Source organism: Impatiens glandulifera, chromosome 8 (genome assembly GCF_907164915.1).
Source record: "Impatiens glandulifera chromosome 8, dImpGla2.1, whole genome shotgun sequence".
Taxonomy (NCBI): domain Eukaryota; kingdom Viridiplantae; phylum Streptophyta; class Magnoliopsida; order Ericales; family Balsaminaceae; genus Impatiens; species Impatiens glandulifera.
The window spans coordinates 47,549,629-47,574,765 of NC_061869.1; the positions used below are offsets into that span (position 1 = coordinate 47,549,629).

Genomic DNA, 25,137 nt, shown 5'->3' on the forward strand with positions numbered 1-25,137 from the left:
TACCAACAATTCTTCTGTCAACACGTTCAATTCCTCTGTCTATTACTACGCCTTTGTAGATGCTGCCTCCTCATCACCCGCAAAATTTATGTAGCTGCAAACAATTCATTACCTAGTAGTCAATATCTGCCTCCATATTAGTCTATGATTTATTTACTGAATTTTAGTAGTTCTTCAATTTTTCCTGCTACCTTCATAACTTGTGTTATTTGAAAAATATTCTTGAATCATTTAGAGAGTAATTTATACCTTGCAAGGTAATTAGGCGATAGGCATGGCCAATAAGAAGGGTGTCACGAGGCTACTATTTTAGTTAAATCTATTGAACATTACGGAAAAAAATAACAGAAAGAAAAGTTATTGGTGACCCTTCCTAAAAATGTATGGAGCGATTTGTTTTAAAAAATAATTTAAGAGCTAAAGGTATGCAATCGAAGAAGTTGGAGGGTCACCCAACCCAAGTAATTTGCCATAATTTATAATAATTGATTTTAGAACCAAGTTTGTGTAATTAAAGGGATGCAAAAGTCATTAGAAGCATAGCATAAATGCTAACTTCCATTCATATTTAAGACAACAGGATTAATCCGAACAGATTATGCATCTGTTATATTTTCTTGATTTGAACAAATAATATGCCATGTTGTTGTAATGAACATGAGTTATGTCAAGAGGTAACAAATCTCACATCAGTGTAAAAGAAACATAAAAGAGAGATTTTGAACATTAAAAATAAATTCACAAAGCAAAACACATTACAAGAAAGAGTCAATCTCCAACAAAATTCATTTACCATAATAATCATAACACCAAAGTTAAAGAAGAATTGGCAAAAAAATAATAATTCTTATGTATAAGATACATAATCAGTTTAAAAACAGACCCCTCTTGACTATCAACAGCTAAAGAAAATGGGACAAAACAAAAACAGGCAAAAATGGTACAAAACTATAAAAATAAAAATCCTAGAAAGATATAACTAAAAATAAATTATAGTTTTTTACTTTCAGTTTTTTTATACCTGGGGGTTGTTGGGCTTTCAATATACAAGGGAGGAAAGCTCTGAAGAGAGAGTACTGCAGATAGATGATGTTGCATAATACCTTTACTTATTAACTGTTAATGACTGATAATGCTGCTGCTTCCAAAAGTCATCATCAGAACCTATGTTTTAAATCTGTCTCTCTTAAATCCAAGCTAGAGATCTGAGTTCATTTGGGCGAAAGTTTTAATCTGTCTCTCTTAAATCCAAGCCCGTTCATTTGGGGCGTGAGGGCGAATGTTTTAAATCTGCCTCTCTTAAATCCATGCTAGAGAACCCCGTTCATTTGGTACTTGAGGACGCCCTCGAGTTGGTGTTGGAGGTCTATTTGCATTCAGTTCCTGATTTCCAATCAAATCTCACTATATTATTAGGCTATATCAAACACTAAAACTTTAAGAGGGAGCAAGCGAATATAGAAAGAAGTACATGAACCTCAAGTGCTATTGTTTAAAATGGAATCTAGAGCAAAGTAGCTAACATGTTTCTAATTTAGTTACTAGAAAGTATTCATGATTCACAAATATATGGAACAAATAGTGCTTAAGCTGATGTCCATGTGAAACGTAATTAGTAGTAAATGATATAAAACATATATATATATATATATATATAATTTCTCAATTTTCAAAAAAATGATGTCATTGTGAAATTGTGTGCTTAAGATGGAACAAATAGTGCTAGTTAAGATTTCCAAAACAAAAGTAAAAAAAAAAAGTGAGATTCCATCTATATTACTAAAAATGAACTCTTAAGGCTAATAATGTACCTGCATCCATGTATCTTCAATATGTTGTTCAGGTGAAGTTTCTGTTGATCTAATCGCGGGTGGTATTGGATGAATTAGTTTAGGGACAACTACAAGGTCCCTACCCAATACTAAGATTGCACCTGCATTATTTGCCGTTCCTACACCAAAAAAATCAAACCTTATTTAAAAGGCTATTATTTTCAATAAAAACAAATTAAACAGAGAGAGAAGAAGTTACCACAATAATTGGTAGCTGAGAAGAGAGTAATCAAGTGTCCCTGAGCGAAACGCTCAAAACCGTCCATCACACATTCATGGGCACGTATAATCAATTGAAGGTCATTATTGTTACAGAATTCCATTACACGATCAGGCTGCCCAATTAACTAACACTTTAGAAAAAGAAATAATAAAGCCCTATAGAATCTAATAGTAATACATATTTTTTTAATTAATTACGATAGAGTGCAGTATTTGCAAGTAATACTCAATTTGGCCTTCAGCTCAATCTTCCAATCTTCATTGACACTTTGGGAGTAGTCAGAGGCCAAAAGTAATATCAACAACTTATTATAAGAAAAAACAACCAGAAATCCTCTGAGGACAACTTATGAGGCGGATATGCAAAATGATTAATACAATTCAATTAATTGAATTCTTTAGTATGAGTTGAGTTAAACTCAATCAATATTTTCAAACGAATTGAATTGTGATGCAATAAGCTATAGAATTAGATGAGAAAGGAAACTTGATTAGATAGAATTGTATTGATAGGTTATGACAGATCCCTAACTGCATACATAGGGAGAATACAACTTGTGAAAATCTAGGCTATCACCAATTTTATCATAACCCTTTTCTCCTGCCACAGCTCATCACCTTTTCTTTCCGAAATTTGTATTTTATTTTTATTAGCTAAAATAAAAGGTTTTCTTCACCCGTTTTTTTTGTTGTTGAAACCCTAACCGCTGACCACCCCCGAACTGTCACTAGCTTCTTGTCACCACTTTTATTCACATGTAAATTAACTACCACCAACGTTTATTAAACTACTTTGCCACATAATCATGTCTTAGGGTAACCCTAACCTTATCTCCCGTATCAAATTACAATCTATATTATTCTTTTGTCTACTTTCCTTTTCAAATCTAGAGGATATTAAATATTTAACTTTTTAATTGAGTAAATGTAGAGTACACATTTAATGATCTTCTAATTATTTTTAACTGTTCACTATTAAAGAAAATCAAAGTAGTTAGTTTAATACTAGATAGATATTTTTACCCTAAACTCCATCTAGTATCTCATTTGTTTTATTATAAATTAAAAGAAAATCAAAATAAAAAACACATCACATCTCATTACAAATTAAAATAATAAAAATACTATAATAATAATAATGCGGGTGGTGGGATGGAATGTGTATTATAATTTGATACAGATTTTCTCTTTCACACCTAAACTCCTGATAGAATACATTTTTAACCAATTAAGTCAATGAATATACAAATAAGGATGGCATTTTACAGGTCTCTTAGCAAGCTTAACAATTCTGTTATTATCATTATATATAAAGTGGGAAAACATTGGTCATGAGCAATAATTTTTTATATGATGACTTTCTACTCAAATCACTTAAAAGTTAAAACTTATATCAGACTGAAACTACATGATTCAATATTAAATTTGATTTGAAGGATTATTCAAAGGATGATGGTAGAAAAAGACATACCCCAAAAGTAACCAAACCAGGACCTCTAGCATTTGGCCGTAATCCTTCCACACTATCATTTTCGGTTGGGTCAGACCTACAGAGAATAGTAAAATTTAAATAATACGCACATATATATATGTCTGCCGAGGAACTGAAGCAGAAGAATATAATATAATGGTGGAGAGTGATGCTAACCAGAGCAAATCCATTAGGACGATGGAGCCAGCTTCCATGGTAATTGGCCGCTGAATATTTTCAATTTGCTCGACATGATTTATTGATCTTCCAATGCCTCCATGCATGCATATGATTTTCTTCTCAATAAGAGCTGAAAGAGGAAGCCAATTGAACAATCTATTTATTCGATGCCAAGTCCAGATTCCATCCCTCTCACCCTGTAGTATTCAATTCAGGAAGTTAAGAAACCATCACAATAAGATGGTAAAATGAAGCAAAAATTAAAAATAAGTTGTGATTGAACTCCAAGTAATGTCCCACCATGCGCTCAATACATTCAATTCGAAAACCGAAAAGAGCATTGATATCTGCAGCTTCATGATTCCCACGAATTAAATGTATACTTCGAGGATACTCCACCTACAACCATGATTTTACACAAGAAGATAAATAAACTGGAAAAAACTAGAGCTTGTATGACGCAGGTCTTTTTTACAAAAACCAATTTATTTAAGTAAAAGAACTGTTTGATGACAAAAAGTGCATAGTTTATTTGAGTTAAATGGAAAAAATATCCTTTGTAATTAATATTTAAAATTTGTTGGTTGATGATTTGAATGAAGATGAGTTATTTGGATTAACATCAAACAAGGCATTATTATTTATTTAGTTTTTACATGCATAAATAAATTGAAAAACTAGTGTTGTTTTATACCCACCTTCAAAGCTAGCAGAAGAGCAATAGTTTCCAAGCTATGCTGACCTCGATCAACATAATCTCCTAAGAAGAGATAATCGATATATCTGATAGTCATTACATAAAATTAGCACCACAATGTGAAGATATATTATTGTGTGAAATAAATAATCAGATGTAATACACATTGATAAAATAAATGTAATAAAATGAATTGATATATACATGAACACGCATGAACGAGAACAATTGTTTTGAGGAGCAAATGAATAAACAGCAATAAGTTTAACACATCGTGAGATTTATTTGTAATAAATTAGAATATAGGAAGGGTAAGTTCACATTATGTAGTATGCATGATGTGTTGGTTTATCTTCTCTTCTATATCAATCTAGGTCTTACCTATTATGTAAGTCTCATCTCCTATCATTTCTCTATTCAAGGAGTGATAGGGGGAGAAAATGAAGTGGCATCACGTTATTGGAAAAAGTAAAAAGTGTGAGGAGAGAGTAAAAGAGAATTTTATTTATTTTTTCAGCCAATAAGATTGCACCACGTCATTCCCTCTTCCAAATTCTCTCTCCCTATCATTTCTCCATTCTATATTATACATGTTACACATTAACTAAATTGAACAAATCAAATAATAACTTATTGTTATCTTTCACATGTACATATTAAGAATTACAAAAAAAGTGTTGTAATGCAAATTGAGAATGATATTTCACACAAGTACATATTAAGAAGTACAAAAAAGTATTGTAATGCAAATATAGAATGATAAGAGAGCAACTGAATTGAAAGTTGAGTTGTAGTGAAATAAGATATGAAAGGTGAAAAGGGGTCTGATTAAGCAAAACTAACACTTACGCAATGTCTCCAGCAGTTGAAGGAGAACCATATTCATCAAAAATGCGCATTAGATCCCCAAATTGTCCATGTAAGTCACCAAATATCTTAATTGGAGCTCGAAGTTGTAAAACAGTAGGTTCAAGAGTAAATAAACGTTCAGCACTGTCACAAAGATCTGCTATCTCATTACACTCCAAAAAAAACTGTCTGCGAACAGGAGGCTTCCAGCCCCGAGGTTTTAGAAGATGTGCTATTATCTGATGAATATTAAAGAGTTGAAAAATAAAATGAGAAAACTAACATCTACAGTACAGAAAAATTGATAGTGATAATGTTGTAACCAAACAAGGTAAGACATTGTGCTGTTTTATCTTACCAATTTTTTTATATTGATCATGATCTGAAAATTAATTTATAAATGCTACCTAAAATGGAAAATATTAATGCACGTGATGAAAACTTGTAGAGGTATCAATATTACAAATTATTCAAATATCATAAAAATGTGAAGGGAGAGAGGATAAGCAATAGTGCATAGCCTATGTGAGTGTAATAACAGAAGACTGAGCAATAGGCCTTCAAATGCCATGTTGAACTATAAATTTATTTTCTCTGGCTAATAATACATCACAAGAATGAAACACACAATCCCCTATAATGGAAAATGGAGCAGTCATCACCTTTTTGGGAAGACTGTTGATGGACATTTGCCGATCTAATAATTTCCTTGCAGCTGTGGCATTCTCAGGTACTCCGTAGCTCACTCTCCGTCCCTCATTTTCAAATTGATCTATAGAAAGTTGTCTGACCATTCCACCTAAGGCTCCACTGGTTTCTGCAGCTATAACCACCTGCCATAAGCAGAAGGGTATTTGTCACTTGGGCCTTGTTTGATCTTGATTTATTTTTGCTTAAGTGGGTTATTTAGGTAATTACCAAAATGTATTTATTTAATGTTTTAAAATGTTAATAAAAAATAAAGTAAGTGTAATTTGGTATTTTAATCGATAATTTGAATGATATTATATGGCAATTGGATAGTGGGTTATTTGGAAATAATCTCAAATAACCCACATCAAACAAGGCCATGGACATGAAATAAATTATAGGTACTTGGAAAAAAATACTAAATCAAACTCTAAATACTGACAGCTCTATGATGCAATCTGACTCCAGGTGCAGAGTCTGGTTTAACCATGGAAGATATATCATTCCCACTAGGAGTGGCCTCTGCTCCACGATCTCTGTCATGCAGTTCAACATCTCCATTGACTTGACGAGCTTTGGCAGCAGCTAACGTAGCACTAATGGCTTCCGCTTCCGCTGCTGAGGCCTCAACCAAATATTCAACACCTTTGCTTGATTTCCTATCAAAACATATGTATATAAGCAGTTTTTTCCCAGATGAACTAAAATGTCTTTTTTGACATGTCAAAAAGCTAAAAATATGAACTTACCTAGAGTGCCGTGTTGTATTTTCTAAGCTATTATCACTATTTATTCCAGGACTAAGAATTCCAGCACCATCTGGGACTCCTTCATCAGAAAATCTTCCTGTTACAGCTGCAGCAGCAGCATATGAAGCTGCAGTAGTAGTCTCTGCAGCAGCCAAATCTTCAGCAACTAGTAGATCATCCAGTAATACACCTGTAAAACGTGACTAGCAAATTCAGCTACATGGTTATATCTTGCTAACACCAACTGACAAAAAGTAGTTATCTAGTAAATATTTAAAACAATTTTTTGCTAGTAAATTGACAAAGTTGGCATAATTATTAGGACACCTTTTTCTTCAATTAACGACTAATAAGATGCAATACTCTAACAAGTCCATTTTCCATAGAAAAATTATCAAATCACAAAACAACAAATCTTCATACCGGCCACTGGGGAAGAATGGCATGTTTAGCATGTTCATTGTGTACAAAGAATTCAGATTAAAAATATGATGTTAGATGGTTCAGAATTCCATTCATATTAGAGATGATCAAAGCAATTGAACTCTTAAAAGTAAGGTTCTGAATCACAGTTTGTTATTCTCTTTATTTAAAAGAACTGATTTATAAGAGTTCTATATAAAGTTAGAAATTTTGGTAATGATCAATTTTCTTCATATAGTGTTTCTCTTAATTGTCACTTTTATGTGCTGCAAAATGTCTACTAGTGCAAAATCTCAGTCCTTTGATTCATTGGTTGTCTCTAAGTTAAAGGGTAAAATGATCATAGTTGAAGAGAAATCTTGAATGGAACGGCAAGCAATTACCTGGTTGCGTATAAAATATAGAAGTAAGGATATCCCAATTTGCAAATGATAGAATAGAGTAAGGTTTAAAGAATAGAACAGTAACATAGTGACTAGCACTAACACTTGATGTTTTCATTTTAAGTAATAATCTAAGCAGAGAGGTTGGACATGAAGAAGTAAGAGATTAGCCACAATTAAGATGACATGTATACCTCCACGTAAACCACCATAGATAAATATCAAGTCACCCATAGAAACAGCAGCATGCCTGCAGCGTCTAGTTAGTTCAACATCAGCATCTCCACCAGCAGCATCGGCACTGTAACGGCCTGTCCTAGGACTTGTGACCACAGACTTCATATCACACCAAACTCCAGCAGCGGTATCCAGAACTACAAAATGAAAACGTGATTGATCATCCCAACTCCAATTCAACACACTTTTTAGAAAACAAATATATCTAGACTTATAAAAGAAAAGAAAAAAACAATATGTAAATTATGGTCTAAAATATGATCATTATGGAATGAGAACTTCAGTTTTAGTATGATATTTGAATTTGAAGTTTGCCAGCAGTTAGCACTTAATTGTTTTTCAGCTTGTTATGGAACAATTCAGTCTTTTAGCTATATGATGAATAACTGGGCGATAAATTTGCCGAACTACCCCCAAGAACTGTACAAATCAACCTGTGCAGTAACGGTCGCATGTAGATGTACATCCATTAGCAGGCCTAAGTTAATTGCATGTTCTTTTTTTCACTTAAATAACTAACTGATCTAACCTGCTTACACCTCTATATACAGATTCAAACTAAGTTAAGCAGAATGGAGTGTACTGACACATGCATCTTCCATAACCATGTACTCTTAAAACTCAGTTATATAATCTCGTTTAGATCTGAGTAATAGTTCAAACAAGTTTGTAGGAAAAAACTATGTGAATATGGAGCAACCAAGCCAAGAAATCACCTGCAATACTTGATGAATCCTCAACCATGCGTCCACCACCGAGGGAACCACCAGATACATGGAGTCGTGCATTAAGAAAAACCTAAAGAAGATTTTGATTTATAAACGATATGATGGACTTGAAGAATACAAGTCACATTAGAACATAAGAGAACTCACAGCCGCATGTTGATATCTAGCTGATGGTGAGACACCAGGAGCTATAGCCCATTCCCAGCGTCCATCTCTATGTTTTGCAAGTCCATATGCACTAGCTAAAGGCTATAAATAGGTCCAAAAAAATATAAACAGCAATAAGACCAAAATAACTAGGAACAAGGTACAACAAGTAAATGTAAGAAAGGAGATTATTTTTAGTATTCTCTCTTACAAGAAAAATTGAAAACCTAACCCAAGGCAGTGTCCAGCATGCACACAGTAAGAAAATCAAGTAGGTAGACTCAACTGGGATGGTCAATAAAACTATCCAAATATTTAAAAGATTTAAGCTCATCCACAGCATAAGAATATATTTATCTACCTAAAAGCAAAAAATCTTCTTGAGCTTGCAGATCCAACAATCAAAACAAAATAGTAACCAAAAGTTTCAAGTGATAGTCCACCAAAATCCACCTCTCTCACAATCAACCATAATAACCTCCACTCTCAAAACCTAGGAAATCATAAACTCTGGAGCAGTTGTCAAACAATACAACTGACTAAAACCTATTTTGCCAACATTATAAATGAAAATCCCATTATTGAGTTCATATAATGTCATTTTTGTGGTCAATAGATGCTCAGCCGTGGTCACATTGTCCAGCAATAAAAGCTGACAGTAACATGTTAGAGGCAGTATAAATACCATTCCGCCAAAATAGGCACATCAAAGTGCTTATATTTCTATTTCTTTGGTATCAAGGGCAGAGACATGCAGGATAACATTTACGTATACAACATGCTACCTCAACAGATAAGTAACAAATTAGGGAGAAGATTAATTTGAAAATAAATAATGAGAAGAGGAACCCATGTGGTTTAAATGCAGTTGTCTTTTAAAGAGGAGGCTCCAAATTGCTAAAGAAAATATAAAAAGAAAGTATAAAGAAAAAAATCTCAGCTAAAAATGAATAGTATAATGCTACATCCCATTTTAAATGCAGTAGCTCATGTAGAACACAAGGAAAAACCAAAAATCTTCCTATTTTAACTGCTAGGAATAAATAACAATTGATATAAGTTATTTCAAGAATGATAACTCCTGTGTGAGCAAGAAAGAGAAATGGTATCTATAAAAGCAATGTGCCAATATGTGTGATAAAACAATGAAATTATCAGTTACATGGATAATCACAGTAGTTAAGTAAAATTCTTAGCACGGTTACTGCTATTTGAAGCATGTAGTTAGTATTCAATGGTTGGAGATCTGTAATCCTTCAAGAAATTTAGTAACCTACCACACTATTAGCATCTCTCCCCCCACAAAGAAGAAGAAGACCATCTGACCGTGCACTTGCTGTTGCATACCTACTCATAAGAAGGGAAAAAGAGGAGCTAATTTAAAATATAAGAAATTGAAAACTTCAATGGAAATTAAAAAATGTCCATATAGTGACAAATATTAAAAAGATATAGCGCTTGTTTGAGGTGCGATTATTTCGAAATTATATTTTTTTCTGGAAAAAATAATTGTTTGATGTACAAAGTGGTTTATTTGGGTCAAATGACCAAAATATCCTTAATATTTAATATTAAAATATTATATAGACAAAAGTAAGGGTATTTTTGATGATTTGATGGAAAAAGTGATTCATGATCATCAAATAAGGCCATGATAACAGGAGCTTTGCATGCAACTTAAATATCAAACAAAACAAAATAGGGTTTAGGAAGTGACAACTAACAAATATTATGCATAATCATGTGTTTGCCAAGATAAATAGAAAAGTAGGAAAAAGACTGTGATAACATAGAACACCAACACATAACAAAGCACACATTATCCCACCTCTGCATTCCTTGTGCTGAGGAATCTAGTCTACTAATTATCATATCTGACTGACATAAATCATCACGTGTAAACTTCAAATTGCTACATGAGTCTAGATAACCATCCCTAAGGATTGTGTATGTTTCAATAGGTAAGAATGAAGAAACTAGATTTATTAAGTTAAAAAGTTGCAATGTTAGAATGATTTGAAATATTACAATGACAGGTTCCCGTATACTAGTTTGAGCTTCTACGAGGGAGACATTTTCCAAAACATTACAAGTTAGAAAATCTCCACATGAGAAAAAAATAACATTTTCACAACATATAAATGAATATATTCAATTATATGTTCTGTTATCTCTGCAAGGAACAAAAGAACCAACATTTTATGCGCATCACATAATCAATATTCTCAGGTGTAGACCTTCAAACAACAAGAAAATAATGAAAAGGAAGCAATAAGTTCTTTGGATATAAAGTATAGATTAGTTGATATTTACATGCATGGAGGTGGACCTTCTCCTTCTGGTTCCAACTTCCGCCATTCATATGGCTTGGCAGCTGTGTCAAGGGCCCATACATCAGCCAATGGCCGCTTTCCTGTAGTATACATTGACTAATTACTACCAGAACTCGAAGGAAAAAAATGCAAGTAAAGCACAAATGTTGACTTTATAAAAATACTAACCATCATTTCCACCAATTGACATGAGATACCGTTGTCCTACCAGAGCCATGGCATGCCCATATCTTGGACCAGGTCCAGGACCTTGAACAACAACCCTGTAATTGTTTTTTGGAAGGAGGTAATTGGTGGATATGTGTCAGAAGTTATCACGTCCATATGAAAGCTCATATATTTTCATCATAGTTACAAGTGGAGTGCAATTTCAACTAAAAAGTTGTACCTATGCCATCGCGGTTTTTGTTGTGTGAGATCAAGAACATGAAGATCCTCAGCTGACAAACCAGATGGACCGATTCCACCCTTAGTACATCAAATAAATATAAAAGAATAGTTAGTAATTAGAACCTGAAAGAAATTTGTGGACAAATAAATACCAAGTAAATAAAGGATTAGAATAGATATAAAATGCATTTAGCAACCTGAATAACCACCATGGTTCCTACAGCAGTCGCTACATGTGCAGCCCTCGGTGTAGGAGGTTCGCCATAGGGTGTTATCCTAGTCCATTTCGTTGACCGAACATCATAGCAGTGGACATCAGCTGTAGCTCCTGCTAACCCTGTAATTTATGCACAGCCACCAATACTTAAAAAATAATATGAGCAGTTACCATCTTGAAATCAAAATCATCTTCAACATCTCCACAACTATAGAAATTACAAGTTGGAATCAGAGAACATACGAAGAATTCATGTATGTGATTCCTGATTTTGTGAGCTCTATAAGTCACTTATGCTTCTACTTTTGAATATAATAAAAACAATTAAGTGAGATTACTATTCTGTTGCGAACCAAAGATGGTCTAACACCAAGGAACCACCCAAGCGCCTGTACTACCTTTAAGTAACTAACAACAACTATTAAGAGATACAATTATTACTAAGATTTAGGTTGAATGTAGAGAGTCTGAAGATGATTAAACTTTCAGTGCACTTTCATCCTTGAAGCCTAGAAAGTATTAAAGTATGCAATGGTGTAGATTGAGAAAATAGAAGGCGTACTTATTCCGGCACTTCCAGCAGATGATGGAGTCCCAGGAGCTGTCGAATTGCCCTCAAGAGCAGTGGCACCACCAAAAAGAATCAACCGAGGAGCAATATAACCGGGCGTACCTTCCTCCCCGACAGCTGCTACAGCCGTCAAGGTGTGGCCGCATCTGGGTCCTGGCCCGTCGTCCTTCTTTTCGAGAATAACATCGACGACGGAGTACGTTGGCGCGCACCTAGGCCCTGATACCGTGCCCGGCTGCTGTTGGTGAGGTGGCGCGGTAGTGGTCGGCAAAGATTGTTCTAGGTGCACGGAAACGGGGTCGTCAGCGTTGTGCTCTGAGGGTGAGGGTGAGGCGGAGGAGGGATCGTGATCGATCATCTCCGATGTCATTGCTAAATCAACATCCATGTTGTTGTCTGTCCTCTTATTATTATTATTAAAGGCCTCAAAAAGAAATTGATTTAGAATATGGTGGTAATTAAGGTGGAATTCTGAGAAGAAGAAGAGATAAAAACATGTTTTTTTATCAACACATAATAACTAATCCAATTGGTGCATATAGGAAGAAGTGAAACCCTAGCTGGGATGATCTTGGATCGAATCGGGATCCAATAGGTGCATATATAAATGGAGAAAAGAAAATGTTCAGTTGCTGCCCTCTCTCGTATTCTTCTTCTTGTTCTTCATTCTCATTCATTCGAGAGGAGATTTGATGAATTTGAGGGGCGGGGAGAAAATCTGCAAGAGAGAGAAACCCCACCAATCACTCTCCTCTTTCTCTTTCTCTCTCCCCTTTTCCCCTCTATTTTACATTTATTTTATTTTATTAATTATTTATTTCTGTTTTGAGAGTTTTATTATATAAATTTTTGTTTTATTTATTACATAAGTGAAAGTGAAAGAGAAGAAGGGGGTTGGCTGGACATACATATATAGAATATGATTAGTAAGATAAAGGGAGAGAATTTTGAGTGAGGAAGTTTTTGATGATGAGCATGAGATGTTTTGCAGCTTGACAGTTAGGGTTAATGGTGAAAAAACCATGTTGTTGAACTTCAAACTCGACATATTCGACTCTCTTTCCCCACCCTTTGAGCCTCTCAGCGTAATTCTTTGCCCTGTCCCTAAGGAGATCAGACCCTCCGACCACGACCAGTATCGGATCAAGCTCTTGTGCTGCTAGAAGCTCATTGTCATTGTCTTTGTCTTTGCCTCCAAATGGATTCACCAATGGGTGGTCCATGCTCCCTTCTTTCGGTATTGAAAGCCTCCAAAACCTACTCCCCAACCCAATATTAATAAACAAACAAAACCAATTAATAATACCATATCTATCTATACCTACCTATCAATGAGTTCCCAATTCAAGAAAGCATCTTTAGAACCCTCCACTTCAGACCTCATCAATACGCTTCCTCCAAAGAAAGGAGCCAACAATACATATCCCCTTACCCGAACCGGATCCATCTTAACCGAACCCGAACCAAGTCCAACCGCTAGATTATGAGCTATATTTCCCCCAGCCGAGTCTCCCGATATAAACACCCTCCCAAAATCCGCCACCTCATGCAACCAACCATCCGGATTTTCCGACCTCGCTTCATCTTGGAGCCACTTCACGGACTGGAACCCATCTTCAATGGCTGCAGGCAGCCGGTTCTCGGGAGCCAGCCGATAGTCCGGCGATATTACCACGGCTTGGAGTTCTAAAGCCAGACGGAAACAGTAGTTTTGGCAGTTGGGCCAAGTTCGAGACCCGATGCAGAACCCGCCGCCGTGAATGTAGTAAAAGATGGGGAGCTTATTATTATTATTAGCCGGCTTGTATATACGGAGATAAAGTCCGTGTTTCGCGTCGAATTCAACGTCTTTCCAAATAACTGAACCGTCGTCGTCAACCGGGATGTTGAAGCTTGGTTTGTTGGACCGGATTATTGAACCGTCACTGTACACCCGAAGAACGCCTCTGCACTCGTCCACTTCATAACAGGAAGAAGAAGAAGACATCTCTCTCTAATTTCTCTATCAAGTTAATACTTAGAAATGATCAGATCATATCAAATCCTCAATTTAATGGAAAATACTACACAAATGAGCATTATACAAGAGTTCAAAAGTAGGTGGCTATTTGTCTTGCATCATTTTTTTGAGAAATGATACAGACAGCTACTGGGAGAGCGATTCTCCCAGCGACTGTCTACGTGGCCTGCCACGTAGGCCAGATAAAAAAAAAAAAAAAAAAAAAAAAAAAAAAAAAAAAATCTAAAAACCCAAAAGCCCAGAAGCCCGCCCTTTCATCTTCCATTTGCCATTTTCATCCTCTCAAACATTTTAGGGTTTCTCTCTCTCTCAAGTTCATCTGCAATTCTAGCGATTTTCGTCCGTTCTCCGTCGAATACGATTTTCGACCTCTCTCCATTCTCATCTTCGGTTGTCCGCTCTCTAGCGCCTTCATTGTCTGCAATTTTCGTCCGATTTTTGACCTCCGTCCGTTCTCCATCGACTACGATTTCTGACCTCCCTCCATTCGGTTGTCCGCTCCCTATCTCCCGCTTCCAGTTTGTAACCCCTGAATGTAGAGAGGTTTGTCCAAGTATCATTATTAATTGTTCAAGAAAATATTGTAATGTCGTTATTTTCTCTGTTTTTAATAAGAGAAATGAACTGTATTTAGTTTTGTTCATAAACTATATATAACTGAAATGTCATGTTTTTTTAACTACAATGTCATGTTCTTTCAACTATAATGTTATGTTTTTAACACTACAATGTCATGTCATGTTTTGCACTAAAATAAAATGTCTATTAAACTGCAGTTCATTTAAAAAAAATTGAATGTCATGTTTATTATTTCAAAACACGACATTCAAGCTTAATACAACATTAAAATTGACAATTTTCATTTTTAATATTTTTCATTGAAAAATGATACAGACAGTTACATTACATTACACTTTCAACTGTAATGTCATGTTCTTTCAAATGCAATGTCATGTTCTTTCAATCGCAATGTTATGTTTTTAACACTGCAATGTCATGTCATGTTTTTAATACTGAAATTTCTCTCTTATTCTTCAGCTTCATGGGTGAACCATCATCATCCCCTCCCAATGTTCAAATCCCTATTGTTGGCATGACTTTTAATTCTGAAAATGAACTTCGTGAGTATTATAATGCTTACGCACAATCAAAGGGTTTTGGCATTTGTAAGTTAGGAGCAAGAAATGGGCAAGATGGAAAGCAAAAGTGGTTCTCCATTGCTTGTGCTAAAAATGGTGTATTTACTTCAAAAGGGAAAAATATTTTACAACTTAGACCTTCCATCAAGACGAATTGTAAGGCTAAGATTAACGTTGCTGTTAGGAATGAGTGTGAATTTGAGATTACTAGTGTCTACCTTGAGCACAACCATATATTGAGCCCGGGAAAGTCTAGACATATTAGATCTCACAAAGTTCTAGATTCAATTGCGAAGAGAAGATTGGAAGTAAACGACGTAGCTGGAATACCTTTGTCAAAAACATTTCAATCTATTGTGGTTGAAGCTGGAGGATATGAGAATTTGAACTTTGATGAGAGAAGTTGTAGAAATTTTATTTCGAAAGCTAGAAGGTTGAGGTTAGGAAATGGTGATGCCGAAGCTCTTTGTCAATATTTCAACCGAATGCAAAGTAGATGTTTAAATTTTTATTATCTTTATGATCTAGACGAGGAATCCCGAATAAAGAATGTATTTTGGGCTGATGGTAGATGTAGGGCTGCTTATGAGTATTTTTCGGATGTCATAACTTTTGACACAACATATTTGACAAACCGCTATGACATGCCTTTTGCTCCCTTTGTCGGGGTTAATCATCATGGACAATCTATTTTGCTCGGATGTGGCTTACTATCTAGTGAGGATTCTGAGTCATTTATTTGGCTTTTCAAAGCCTGGTTGTCATGTATGCACGGACGTGCTCCAAAGGCAATAATCACTGACCAATGTCGATCAATGGCCATTGCTATTGAAAAAGTATTTCCAAACACCAATCATCGTTTTTGTCTTTGGCATATCATGAAGAAACTCCCTACAAAGTTGGCTGCTCACGCTCAGTATAAAAGTATAAAAAAAGCATTGAAGAACATTGTCTATAACTCAATCACAATTGAGCAGTGTGAAAGGAATTGGATGAAAATGATAGAGGAGTTTGAATTGGAGGATAATGATTGGTTGAACTCTTTGCACGTACAACGATCTAAATGGATTCCTGTATATGTTAAATGTCACTTCTGGGCAGGCATGTCAACATCGCAAAGAAGTGAAAGTATGAATGCATTTTTTGATGACTTTGTTCATTCGAAAACATCCTTAAAACAGTTTGTTGAACAATATGATAGGGCACTGAAGAAAAATATAGAGAAGGAAAAGAAACTGGATTTTCAGTCTTTTAATTCCACCATTCCAATTGTTAGTGGTTATTCTTTGGAAAGACAATTTCAAAGTGTATATACTAACGACATTTTTAAGTTGTTTCAGAATGAAGTGACAGGATTGATGTTTTGTGACACATCCATAATTGAAGACGATGGGAGAACTACTATATTTGGAGTAGTGGAGTCAATTTTGGGTACTAATGGAGAACATTTGAGGGATGTTTCATTCAAGGTACACTACACCCCTGTGGAGAGTTTTGTAAACTGTCAATGTCTAATGTTTGAGTATAGAGGGATTTTGTGTAGGCATATTTTGGCAGTTTTGAGAAGAATGAAAGTGAATCAGATGCCGGTGAATTATATATTGGATCGTTGGCGCAAAGATTTGAAACGAGGTTATCAAAGCATCACTAACATTTATGATTCAGATGTGTGTGATAGTCAAAGAAATCGTTATAACTATCTAGCTCCAATGATTCAAGAGGTTCAACAACTTGCATCAATGTCTGAAGATAATACTTCTGTTTTGGCTGAAGTGTTGAAAGAAATGAAAGAAAAATTTATGTTAGATTCAACATCATCAACAATTACCACACCGCCAACAACTACTACGCAAACAGAAAAATTGATTCATTCTCCCGTGAGAGTAAGAGCTCGGGGTAGACCAACAACAAAACGAAAACAATCTGTCATTGAAAAGATTACGAAATCGGCTACAAGGGCTCGAAAAAAGGTTAGTTTCTGCATTTTTATTGCATTTTCTGCATTTTCATTATTCATTTAACATGACATTTCAGTTGAAACAACGTGACATTGCATTAGAATAGTTTCTGCATTTTCTGGATTTTTATTGTTCTTAGGATTTTCTGCATTTTCATTGTTCATTTAACATGACATTTCAGTTGAAACAACGTGACATTGCATTAGAATAGTTTCTGCATTTTCTGGATTTTTATTGTTCTTAGGATTTTCTGCATTTTCATTGTTCATTTAACATGACATTTCAGTTGAAACAACGTGACATTGCATTAGAATAGTTTCTGCATTTTCTGGATTTTTATTGTTCTTAGGATTTTCTGCATTTTCTGCATTTTTATTGCATTTTCTGCATTTTCATTATTCATTTAACATGACATTTCAGTTGAAACAACGTGACATTGCATTAGAATAGTTTCTGCATTTTCTAGATTTTTATTGTTCTTAGGATTTTCTGCATTTTCTGCATTTCTATTGCATTTTCTGCATTTTTATTGCATTTTCTGGATTTTTTTCATTTTTATTGTTCATTTCATTGTTTCTGCATTTTCAATGTAGGATCATGTCTCTACTCAAGAACAATTGAATGATCAAGTATCGACTCAAGAACAATGGAATGATCCAGTCTCGACTCAACTTTCGTTCACATCACTTTTGTCATGTCAACTTTCCCATGTTGCCGATTAAGCACTGTTCAACGTAAATAGTAATTGTATAAATATTTTGATTAAGCACTGTTCGAATTTGTAACATGACATTGCAGTTCAAGTAACATGATATTGTAGTTCAAGTAACATGACATTGAAGTTCAAGTAACATGACATTACAGTTTACAGTATTAACCAATAAACAACATGACATTGCAACTTATAAAAATAACATGACATTGCAACTTATAAAAACAATATGACATTTCAGAATTATGAACAAGAAAATCCTGTATTATAAATATGATAACCCAATATCAAGTTAAAATCATACAAGCAAGTATCAAGTTTACAATTTAAAATCAATAGACAGGTTGATATTATTATTCTTCGAGTGCAAGATTTTGTTCACGTAATGACTCCTCAACCAAATAAGTTTTTCCTTTGAATTGGCATGTGTGATGCCACACTTCCAATTATGGACCTCGCCCATGTAATTCTCCATATGAAGCATCAGATACACTCCACAATCATCATAGTTGCTGTTATCTTGCCACGGCATAGTGACCAACTTCATCTTGTAGGTGGAGAGTGCATCAGCAATGGGAGACTTCATCACAGACTTCAAAAAACCCATTAGCTTTTTCAGTATTGTCGGAAGCTTCTCATACTTGTCCTCAAATTTAATACCATCAGGGACTGTCCTATTGTCGATGATTTCAATTTCCTGTTTGATTTTGTTGTATACCGCCACATAGAAATGTGAACTTATACATAACGGAACAAAAATCTGCAGTTCATTACATTGTAATTAATATAACATGGCATTTAAGTTCACGTAACATGACATTGCAGTTAAAAATAACATGAGAACTTACTAGGTCTGCTTCAACGAGTGCTTGTACTGTTATGCCGAATGACTTCACTTCCTGGTTCAGTGAATCATTATATAAACTGTCTCCACATTCATACAATTCACAATGTACAGTTGAGAAGAATATCCTTCTTCTTTTGATATTGTTAGTTAAGGCTTCGTATTGTGCAACGGTATTCATTTCCATTGCCCAAACGTCGATGATATTTGTGTCAAGCCAGTGGCCATTCTTCATCGACTGCAAAACACTACGTGGTAGGCTTATATAATTGCTTGAGTATAGGATCTCATCCACCGGCTTAAGAACATCTTTTGCCACAGTCTTAAGAACATCTTTCGCCACCTTCTTAACAACATCATTCGCCACTGGAGTTCTCAACTTCAAAGGTTTCCTCCTTAGACGGGGAGTTCTCTTCTTCAACGGTATAGCTTGTATTATTTCCATGGGGATTGATAACGCAGTGGATGGGGGTTCAGGCTCATGCTCAGGCTTGTCACTTCCACCATCATTGTGAGCGCTTGGATTTTGTATGTATGCATTCAATATTTGAAGTATTGAATGTATGGATTGAACATTTGAAGAATTGCATGTTGAGATCTTTGTTAAGTTCTCAATTGTATCATGCACATTCTTCCAAGCATCAACACTTGAATTCTCCACATTCTCCGAATCAGCTTCATTCTCCACATCATGCACATTCTCCACTGTAGGTAACTGAATCCTATCAACAACCCTCCCTTCGCCGAATCCCCCATGTTCCTCTTCTTTTTGTACTCTTTCAGATACCATCTTGTCATCCCAACATGACAAGATAGGGAACTGTCTCTTGAATTTACTTCTTGTACTATAATCTAATACCCTGTCCAGGTAGCACAACTGAAACAAAGACATGACAATGCAGTTAATATGTTATGACATTGTAGAAACGTGACATTATAGTTCATGAAACGTGTCATTCCAGAAATGATAGAAGGAGTCCAAAATGAAAGTTAGAAAATAATTACCATTAGAAAACTTAGTGGTCCGTGGAAATATGATTCTTCGTTTAACTGCCATTTCTCGACACTCTCGAGTAATCCATTCAGCGCGAATTTACACCAATTCATTTGTTTTATCTTGTTAACATCCATCAAAGATTTTAAAATTTTGAACCTGCAATTTTCAAAATATAAGCAAAATTAATAACAATGCAATACATAACATTATTCATTCTTAAGTATAAGATTGTTGTTTACCTGCACTGTGGATTTTGTGTTGTCCATAAGAAGCTCGAGACGACATAGATGACAAAGTCACGCTTGAAATTGTCATCTGCATTGGTGTTTGATAAAATTTTGTCGGTCATTGAGAGAGTGTTAGGAGCTCCTTTATTTTCATTTTCACCCCACCTCCTCCTCCAATCCTGCAGCATAGATATGTATTGGGCTCCATCCGATTTCTTCCCAGTAGATTCAGTCACTTCAATATCACCTCTTGGAAGGTCCAGAATGCATTGGACATCTTCTTCATCAATTTTTAATAGCTCCCCATTGTTGAGGAGAACAGCACTTCTTCTAACATTGAAATTCTTCACCAAGTAACGGGATAATTTGAAGTTGCATCTAGATATTCCCAAAGAGAGTAAGGAGCCGAATCCAATTTCTCTTACGGCTTTTTTCTGAACATCTGAGAGTTCTCGAACGAGATTGAACAGACCATTAGGCGAGGTTCTGGTGTTAAAAATGGCCTTTTTCCTTTTTTTTTTATTCATGGAAGATGCGGGAGGTGGAGGTGGTGAAACTGCTTTCCTTTTTTTTTTATTCACACTACAAAAAAATATGACAAATGAATTTAATTACAAGACAATACAATTAAAATAAAATAACAGGGCAATGAAGTTAAAATAACATGACAAAGTAACATGACAACGTAGTTCAAGTAACATGACAAAGTAGTTCAAGTAACATGACATTTCAGTCATGAAACATGGCATTGCAGAAATGAAACATGACAATGCAGTTAAGAAAAATAACAGGACAGTTCAGTTAAATGATATTGTTATTCACCTAACAAGACATTGCAGTTCATAAAACATGACAATGCAATTAAGAAAATAACAGGACAGTGCATTTAAGATAACATGGCATTGTTGTTCACCTAACATGACAAAATAATTCAAGTAACATTACATTGCAATTCGTGAAACATGACATTGCAGATCATGTAGCATGACATTGCAGTTCATTACAGTTCATTACATAATGCATTTAACAGAGTTCATAAACATGAAATTGCATAAATAAAACATAATGTTGTTAACAAAATTAACTAGACAATGCAGTTAAGAAAAATAACAGGACAGTTCAGTTAAATGATATTGTTATTCACCTAACAAGACATTGCAATTCATAAAACATGACAGTACAATTAAGAAAATAACAGGACAATGCATTTAAGATAACATGGCATTGTTGTTCACCTAACATGACAAAATAGTTCAAGTAACATTACATTGCAATTCGTGAAACATGACATTGCAGATCATGTAGCATGACATTGCAGTTCATTACAGTTCATTACATAATGCATTTAACAGAGTTCATAAACATGAAATTGCATAAATAAAACATAATGTTGTTAACAAAATTAACTAGACAATGCAGTTAACTGTTGTTCGTTTGTTACCTTCGTTCTTCTTCCTCATTCTGTTTATTTTTCTTCTTCACTTCGTTCTTCTTCTTCACTGTTTTCATCTTTTTTGCTTCGTTCTTCTTAGAAGCATCATATATAACCACTTGTTTATTTGATTCCTAAACATTACAAAAATGTCGCAAGTTAGATTATATAACCGAATGTACTAAAGTAAAAAATGATGAAGAAGTTACCATTTTGTGTGGAACGAAGAACGCGAGCAGACGATGGATTTTCTCTGATGAACTTGAGAGAAACCCTAATGTTTGAGAAGATGAAAATCTCTGATGAACTTGAGAGAAACCCTAATGTTTGAGAAGATGAAAATCTCTGATGAACTTGAGAGAAACCTTAATGTTTGAGAAGATGAAAATCTGTAGCCGATGAACTTGAGAGAGAGAAACCCTAATGTTTGAGAAGATGAAAATGGCAAATGGAAGATGAAAGGCGGGCTTCTGGGCTTCTGGGTTTTTAGATTTTTTTTTTTTTTTTTTTTTTTTTTTTTTTATCTGGCCTACGTGGCAGGCCACGTAGACAGTCGCTGGGAGAATCGCTCTCCCAGTAGCTGTCTGTATCATTTCTCTATAAATATATAGAGAGAACAAGACAAAAGAAAGGATGATGTAAGACAAATGACTTGTTATTTTTAACTCTTCTATAATAAATAAAAAGACAAATGGCTTGTTTTTTTTAACTCTTCTATAATACTTATTTATGTAGTTTTTTCATTATTATTTTTTGAACTAGACATCTTGTCAAATAATTATATTTAGCCATCCACCTTTATTAACAAGTATATTGAATGGGTTAACTTGATTTAATTTGGGTTAAAAAAATTATTAATAAAATAATAATTTTTAAAAATATTTAAATTATTTTACTATTTTATTCATAAATTAATTTAATAAGATAGGTGAAATGATATGTTATTTAAATAACAATTGTTAATCACAATATCATTTTTTTAAATGGTCATTTCAAGTGTTGTCCTAAATTAACAAAATATATGTTTTTTTTGTTTTATTACCTATTGTAACCTCGAGAAACCCTCGCGCGTGACACGTGACGTGGGCCTGGAGTGGCTCGATATTTGATAGTTTCAACCTTAATTTGCGTGTCAATCATCGTTTTAAAATAAAATATTATTTTAAAATATTTTGATAATTCAAGGCTGTTTTTTGAAATATATATATATATATAATGATGCATAATTCTGAAAGTGTCTGTATTGCCGGGTCGAGAGTTGTGGTTAATTTGGATATATATGTGAGAGTAAATGGATACTTTGGTCGGATTCTGGGTTGACCCGCACATAAACTTAAAACGGTTAAAAATAAAATTAAAAATGTTATAGGTATGTTTCGAACTCGCAACCTAACAAAACAAGTACAACTCTATAACCAACTAGACTAATAACACTTTATATTTTTAATTCAACACCAAATTTGATGAACGCGGGACGTTATAACGATATATTTTTATTTGTGTGTATCGCACGGGAATCTTCCTAATTAATTATAAAAACAATTAATTTTGTTCAAATTTAAATAATCTAAAAATTTGCAATAATCAAATAACAATTTGATATTTATGAAATCCATTGTTTTAAATTAATTAAAAATAATTAATTTAAAGATTATTTATTTGAAGACAGAGTCGTCAATTGATTTTCAAAAATCAATAAAAATGTGTACGTGTATAAACGTATTTTTCACCAGAGTTTCGTTTTGGTTCAAAGTTTGGTGATACTCGGGAAAAGGTGCGCTTCATCCTCCGTACCCGTTTTTAAAACGGTCTCTACATATAAACTTGACTTTTGAAAATCGTTGTATAACGTTTTAGTTTTAATCGATTATTCTTAAGGTCTTAATCATGCTTTCAGGTTTTTAGCGTTATTTAAAATATTGTAACAACAATATTTAAAAGTTGATACATGTTGCTGATGACAACTAGGGAGGAAAAATACCTGAAGAATATCAATCATTTGAAGATATTAGGGTTTAAACATAAATCTCAAGCAAGCTTTTGTTAAAATATTTTTTTGTGGAAATATCCCAAAAATATTTTGAAATCGTTTTCTAATCTTTAGGATTTTTAAAAAATGGTTCGGAGTCGAGATTCCTCGGTCCTAGGTTAGACCTCTCGGTCGGATATAAAAATCCTCGGTCCTAGGTGAAAAACACCAGTCAAACCTCTTGGTCCTAGTTGAAGAACATCCGTCGAACCTGTCAATCCTGGTCGAAATTTTCATCAGACCTCTCGGTCCTGGGTTAGGATTTTTTGGACGGATCTCTCGGTCTTAGGTTGGAACTATCAGTCCTCAAGAACATCAAAAATGCAAGTTTTGTAATTTTGATGGAGGTTTGGATTGTTCGATCCAAAGTCTTAGGTAGCTTCACAAAGCTCTTAAGAATATTTAGAACATCACACTAATGTATCAATCGACATGGGGTGATGATCAATTCATTCAAAACAGTTTGTATCCAAAAATCGGGTTTTTAGTTTCAAAATTGTTTTGAAGTGTAAGGAGCTAGCCAATAGCTTCATTATACTTTATATACATGATTAGTACCAAAACATGAACACAAGCTGTTCAGTTTGATCAATTCAAGAACTTAAAATTTTCCATTTTTTTTTGACAATTTAATTTTGATCAAACATGATCTAAATAGTTGTCCAACGTCATTACAATCATGTTGGGAAGCTTTATGGGAAACTGTTCTTGAGAATTAGTCCAATAATAACAAACTCGATTTTTGAATTTTTCAAATTCAAATTTAGGTTTTTCTGTTTTAGGTTGATTGATTGATTATAACATAAACGGAAAACTTGGATATGATTCCTAGGGTCGATTTCCAATCCTAAATTCCAACAACCAGCCAATATACAAACTTATGAAAATTGAAATATAAAAATTTCAAATTCAAACTAGAAGTATGAATTACAGGATGATTGGAATTTTACCAAGGATTGGAGAACACTCTTTAGACCTTAGAGAATCTTTGGGGATGCTCAGAACCAAGCTTCAAGGAATTATGTAAAGATTTTGAAAAATTCGAAAGCTTGAAGCTTTAATGACGAATTTCTGAATTTCTTTGATTTGAAGTTGGAGAATGAATCTTTTGCTTTCGGTTGATCTATCCAAGTGGATTGAATTAGTTAAAAACACTCAATAGTGTTTTGGTTGTTCTTAGATCAACTGACCGGATTAGGGATGACTCATCCCTATTGATGTAGGGGAAATGATCACCGTGGTAGGGTGATCATTTCACCTTTTGAATCATCCAAAAAAAAGTAAACTGTGGATAAAGTTCCATCATTGAAAATTTAAAGATGGATCTGTTCTTATCTCTCTAGTGATCGAGTTGGAGAAAATGACCGCGAGTCAATACGACGTTGTTTCAAGGCTATTTGGCGAACACGTTGTTGGCATTCCGTTGCATTCTGTCGCGTTCCGTCAATGCTCGGGCACTTCGTTAGCATTCTAGCTAATGAGCGTTAGCCAATTAGGTGCGGTGCGGACGCGCGTTCCCTCTGTTTCAGCGAGCTACGTGGGCAGCCTAGGAGTGTTGTTATAACCCCCGAGAATTCCCTTTGTCCATAGCTTAACACGTGTTATGGACACATGTCACTATGGGGTGGCTCGATGTTCGATGCATTTTAACCTTAGTTTG

General features: G+C 34.5%; 3 protein-coding genes across 3 annotated transcripts; 1 reads left to right on the top strand and 2 right to left on the bottom strand.

Moving 5' to 3' along the window:
- Positions 1-721: 721 nt before the first annotated feature.
- On the bottom strand, positions 722-12,873 carry LOC124911288 (serine/threonine-protein phosphatase BSL3-like). The gene is made up of 20 exons (XM_047451750.1): positions 12,111-12,873; positions 11,529-11,668; positions 11,330-11,409; positions 11,110-11,204; positions 10,922-11,021; positions 9,886-9,955; positions 8,609-8,710; positions 8,450-8,531; positions 7,691-7,870; positions 6,691-6,880; positions 6,384-6,600; positions 5,914-6,084; positions 5,252-5,490; positions 4,404-4,488; positions 4,006-4,104; positions 3,703-3,902; positions 3,526-3,601; positions 2,032-2,167; positions 1,812-1,951; positions 722-1,383 (listed from the first exon to the last, which is right to left on the bottom strand). Exons 1-20 carry the CDS (start codon positions 12,505-12,507, stop codon positions 1,300-1,302), a joined length of 2,883 nt encoding a protein of 960 aa, XP_047307706.1. The 5' UTR covers positions 12,508-12,873; the 3' UTR covers positions 722-1,299.
- Positions 12,874-13,042: 169 nt separating this feature from the next.
- On the bottom strand, positions 13,043-14,106 carry LOC124913408 (probable carboxylesterase 15). Its single transcript, XM_047453990.1, has 2 exons — positions 13,445-14,106; positions 13,043-13,376 (listed from the first exon to the last, which is right to left on the bottom strand). Exons 1-2 carry the CDS (start codon positions 14,104-14,106, stop codon positions 13,043-13,045), a joined length of 996 nt encoding a protein of 331 aa, XP_047309946.1.
- Positions 14,107-15,181: 1,075 nt separating this feature from the next.
- Positions 15,182-17,958, top strand: LOC124913409 (protein FAR1-RELATED SEQUENCE 6-like). Its single transcript, XM_047453991.1, has 2 exons — positions 15,182-17,248; positions 17,830-17,958. The coding sequence occupies exons 1-2, from the start codon at positions 15,182-15,184 to the stop codon at positions 17,956-17,958; spliced, it is 2,196 nt and encodes a 731-aa protein (XP_047309947.1).
- The last annotated feature ends 7,179 nt before the right edge of the window (positions 17,959-25,137 follow it).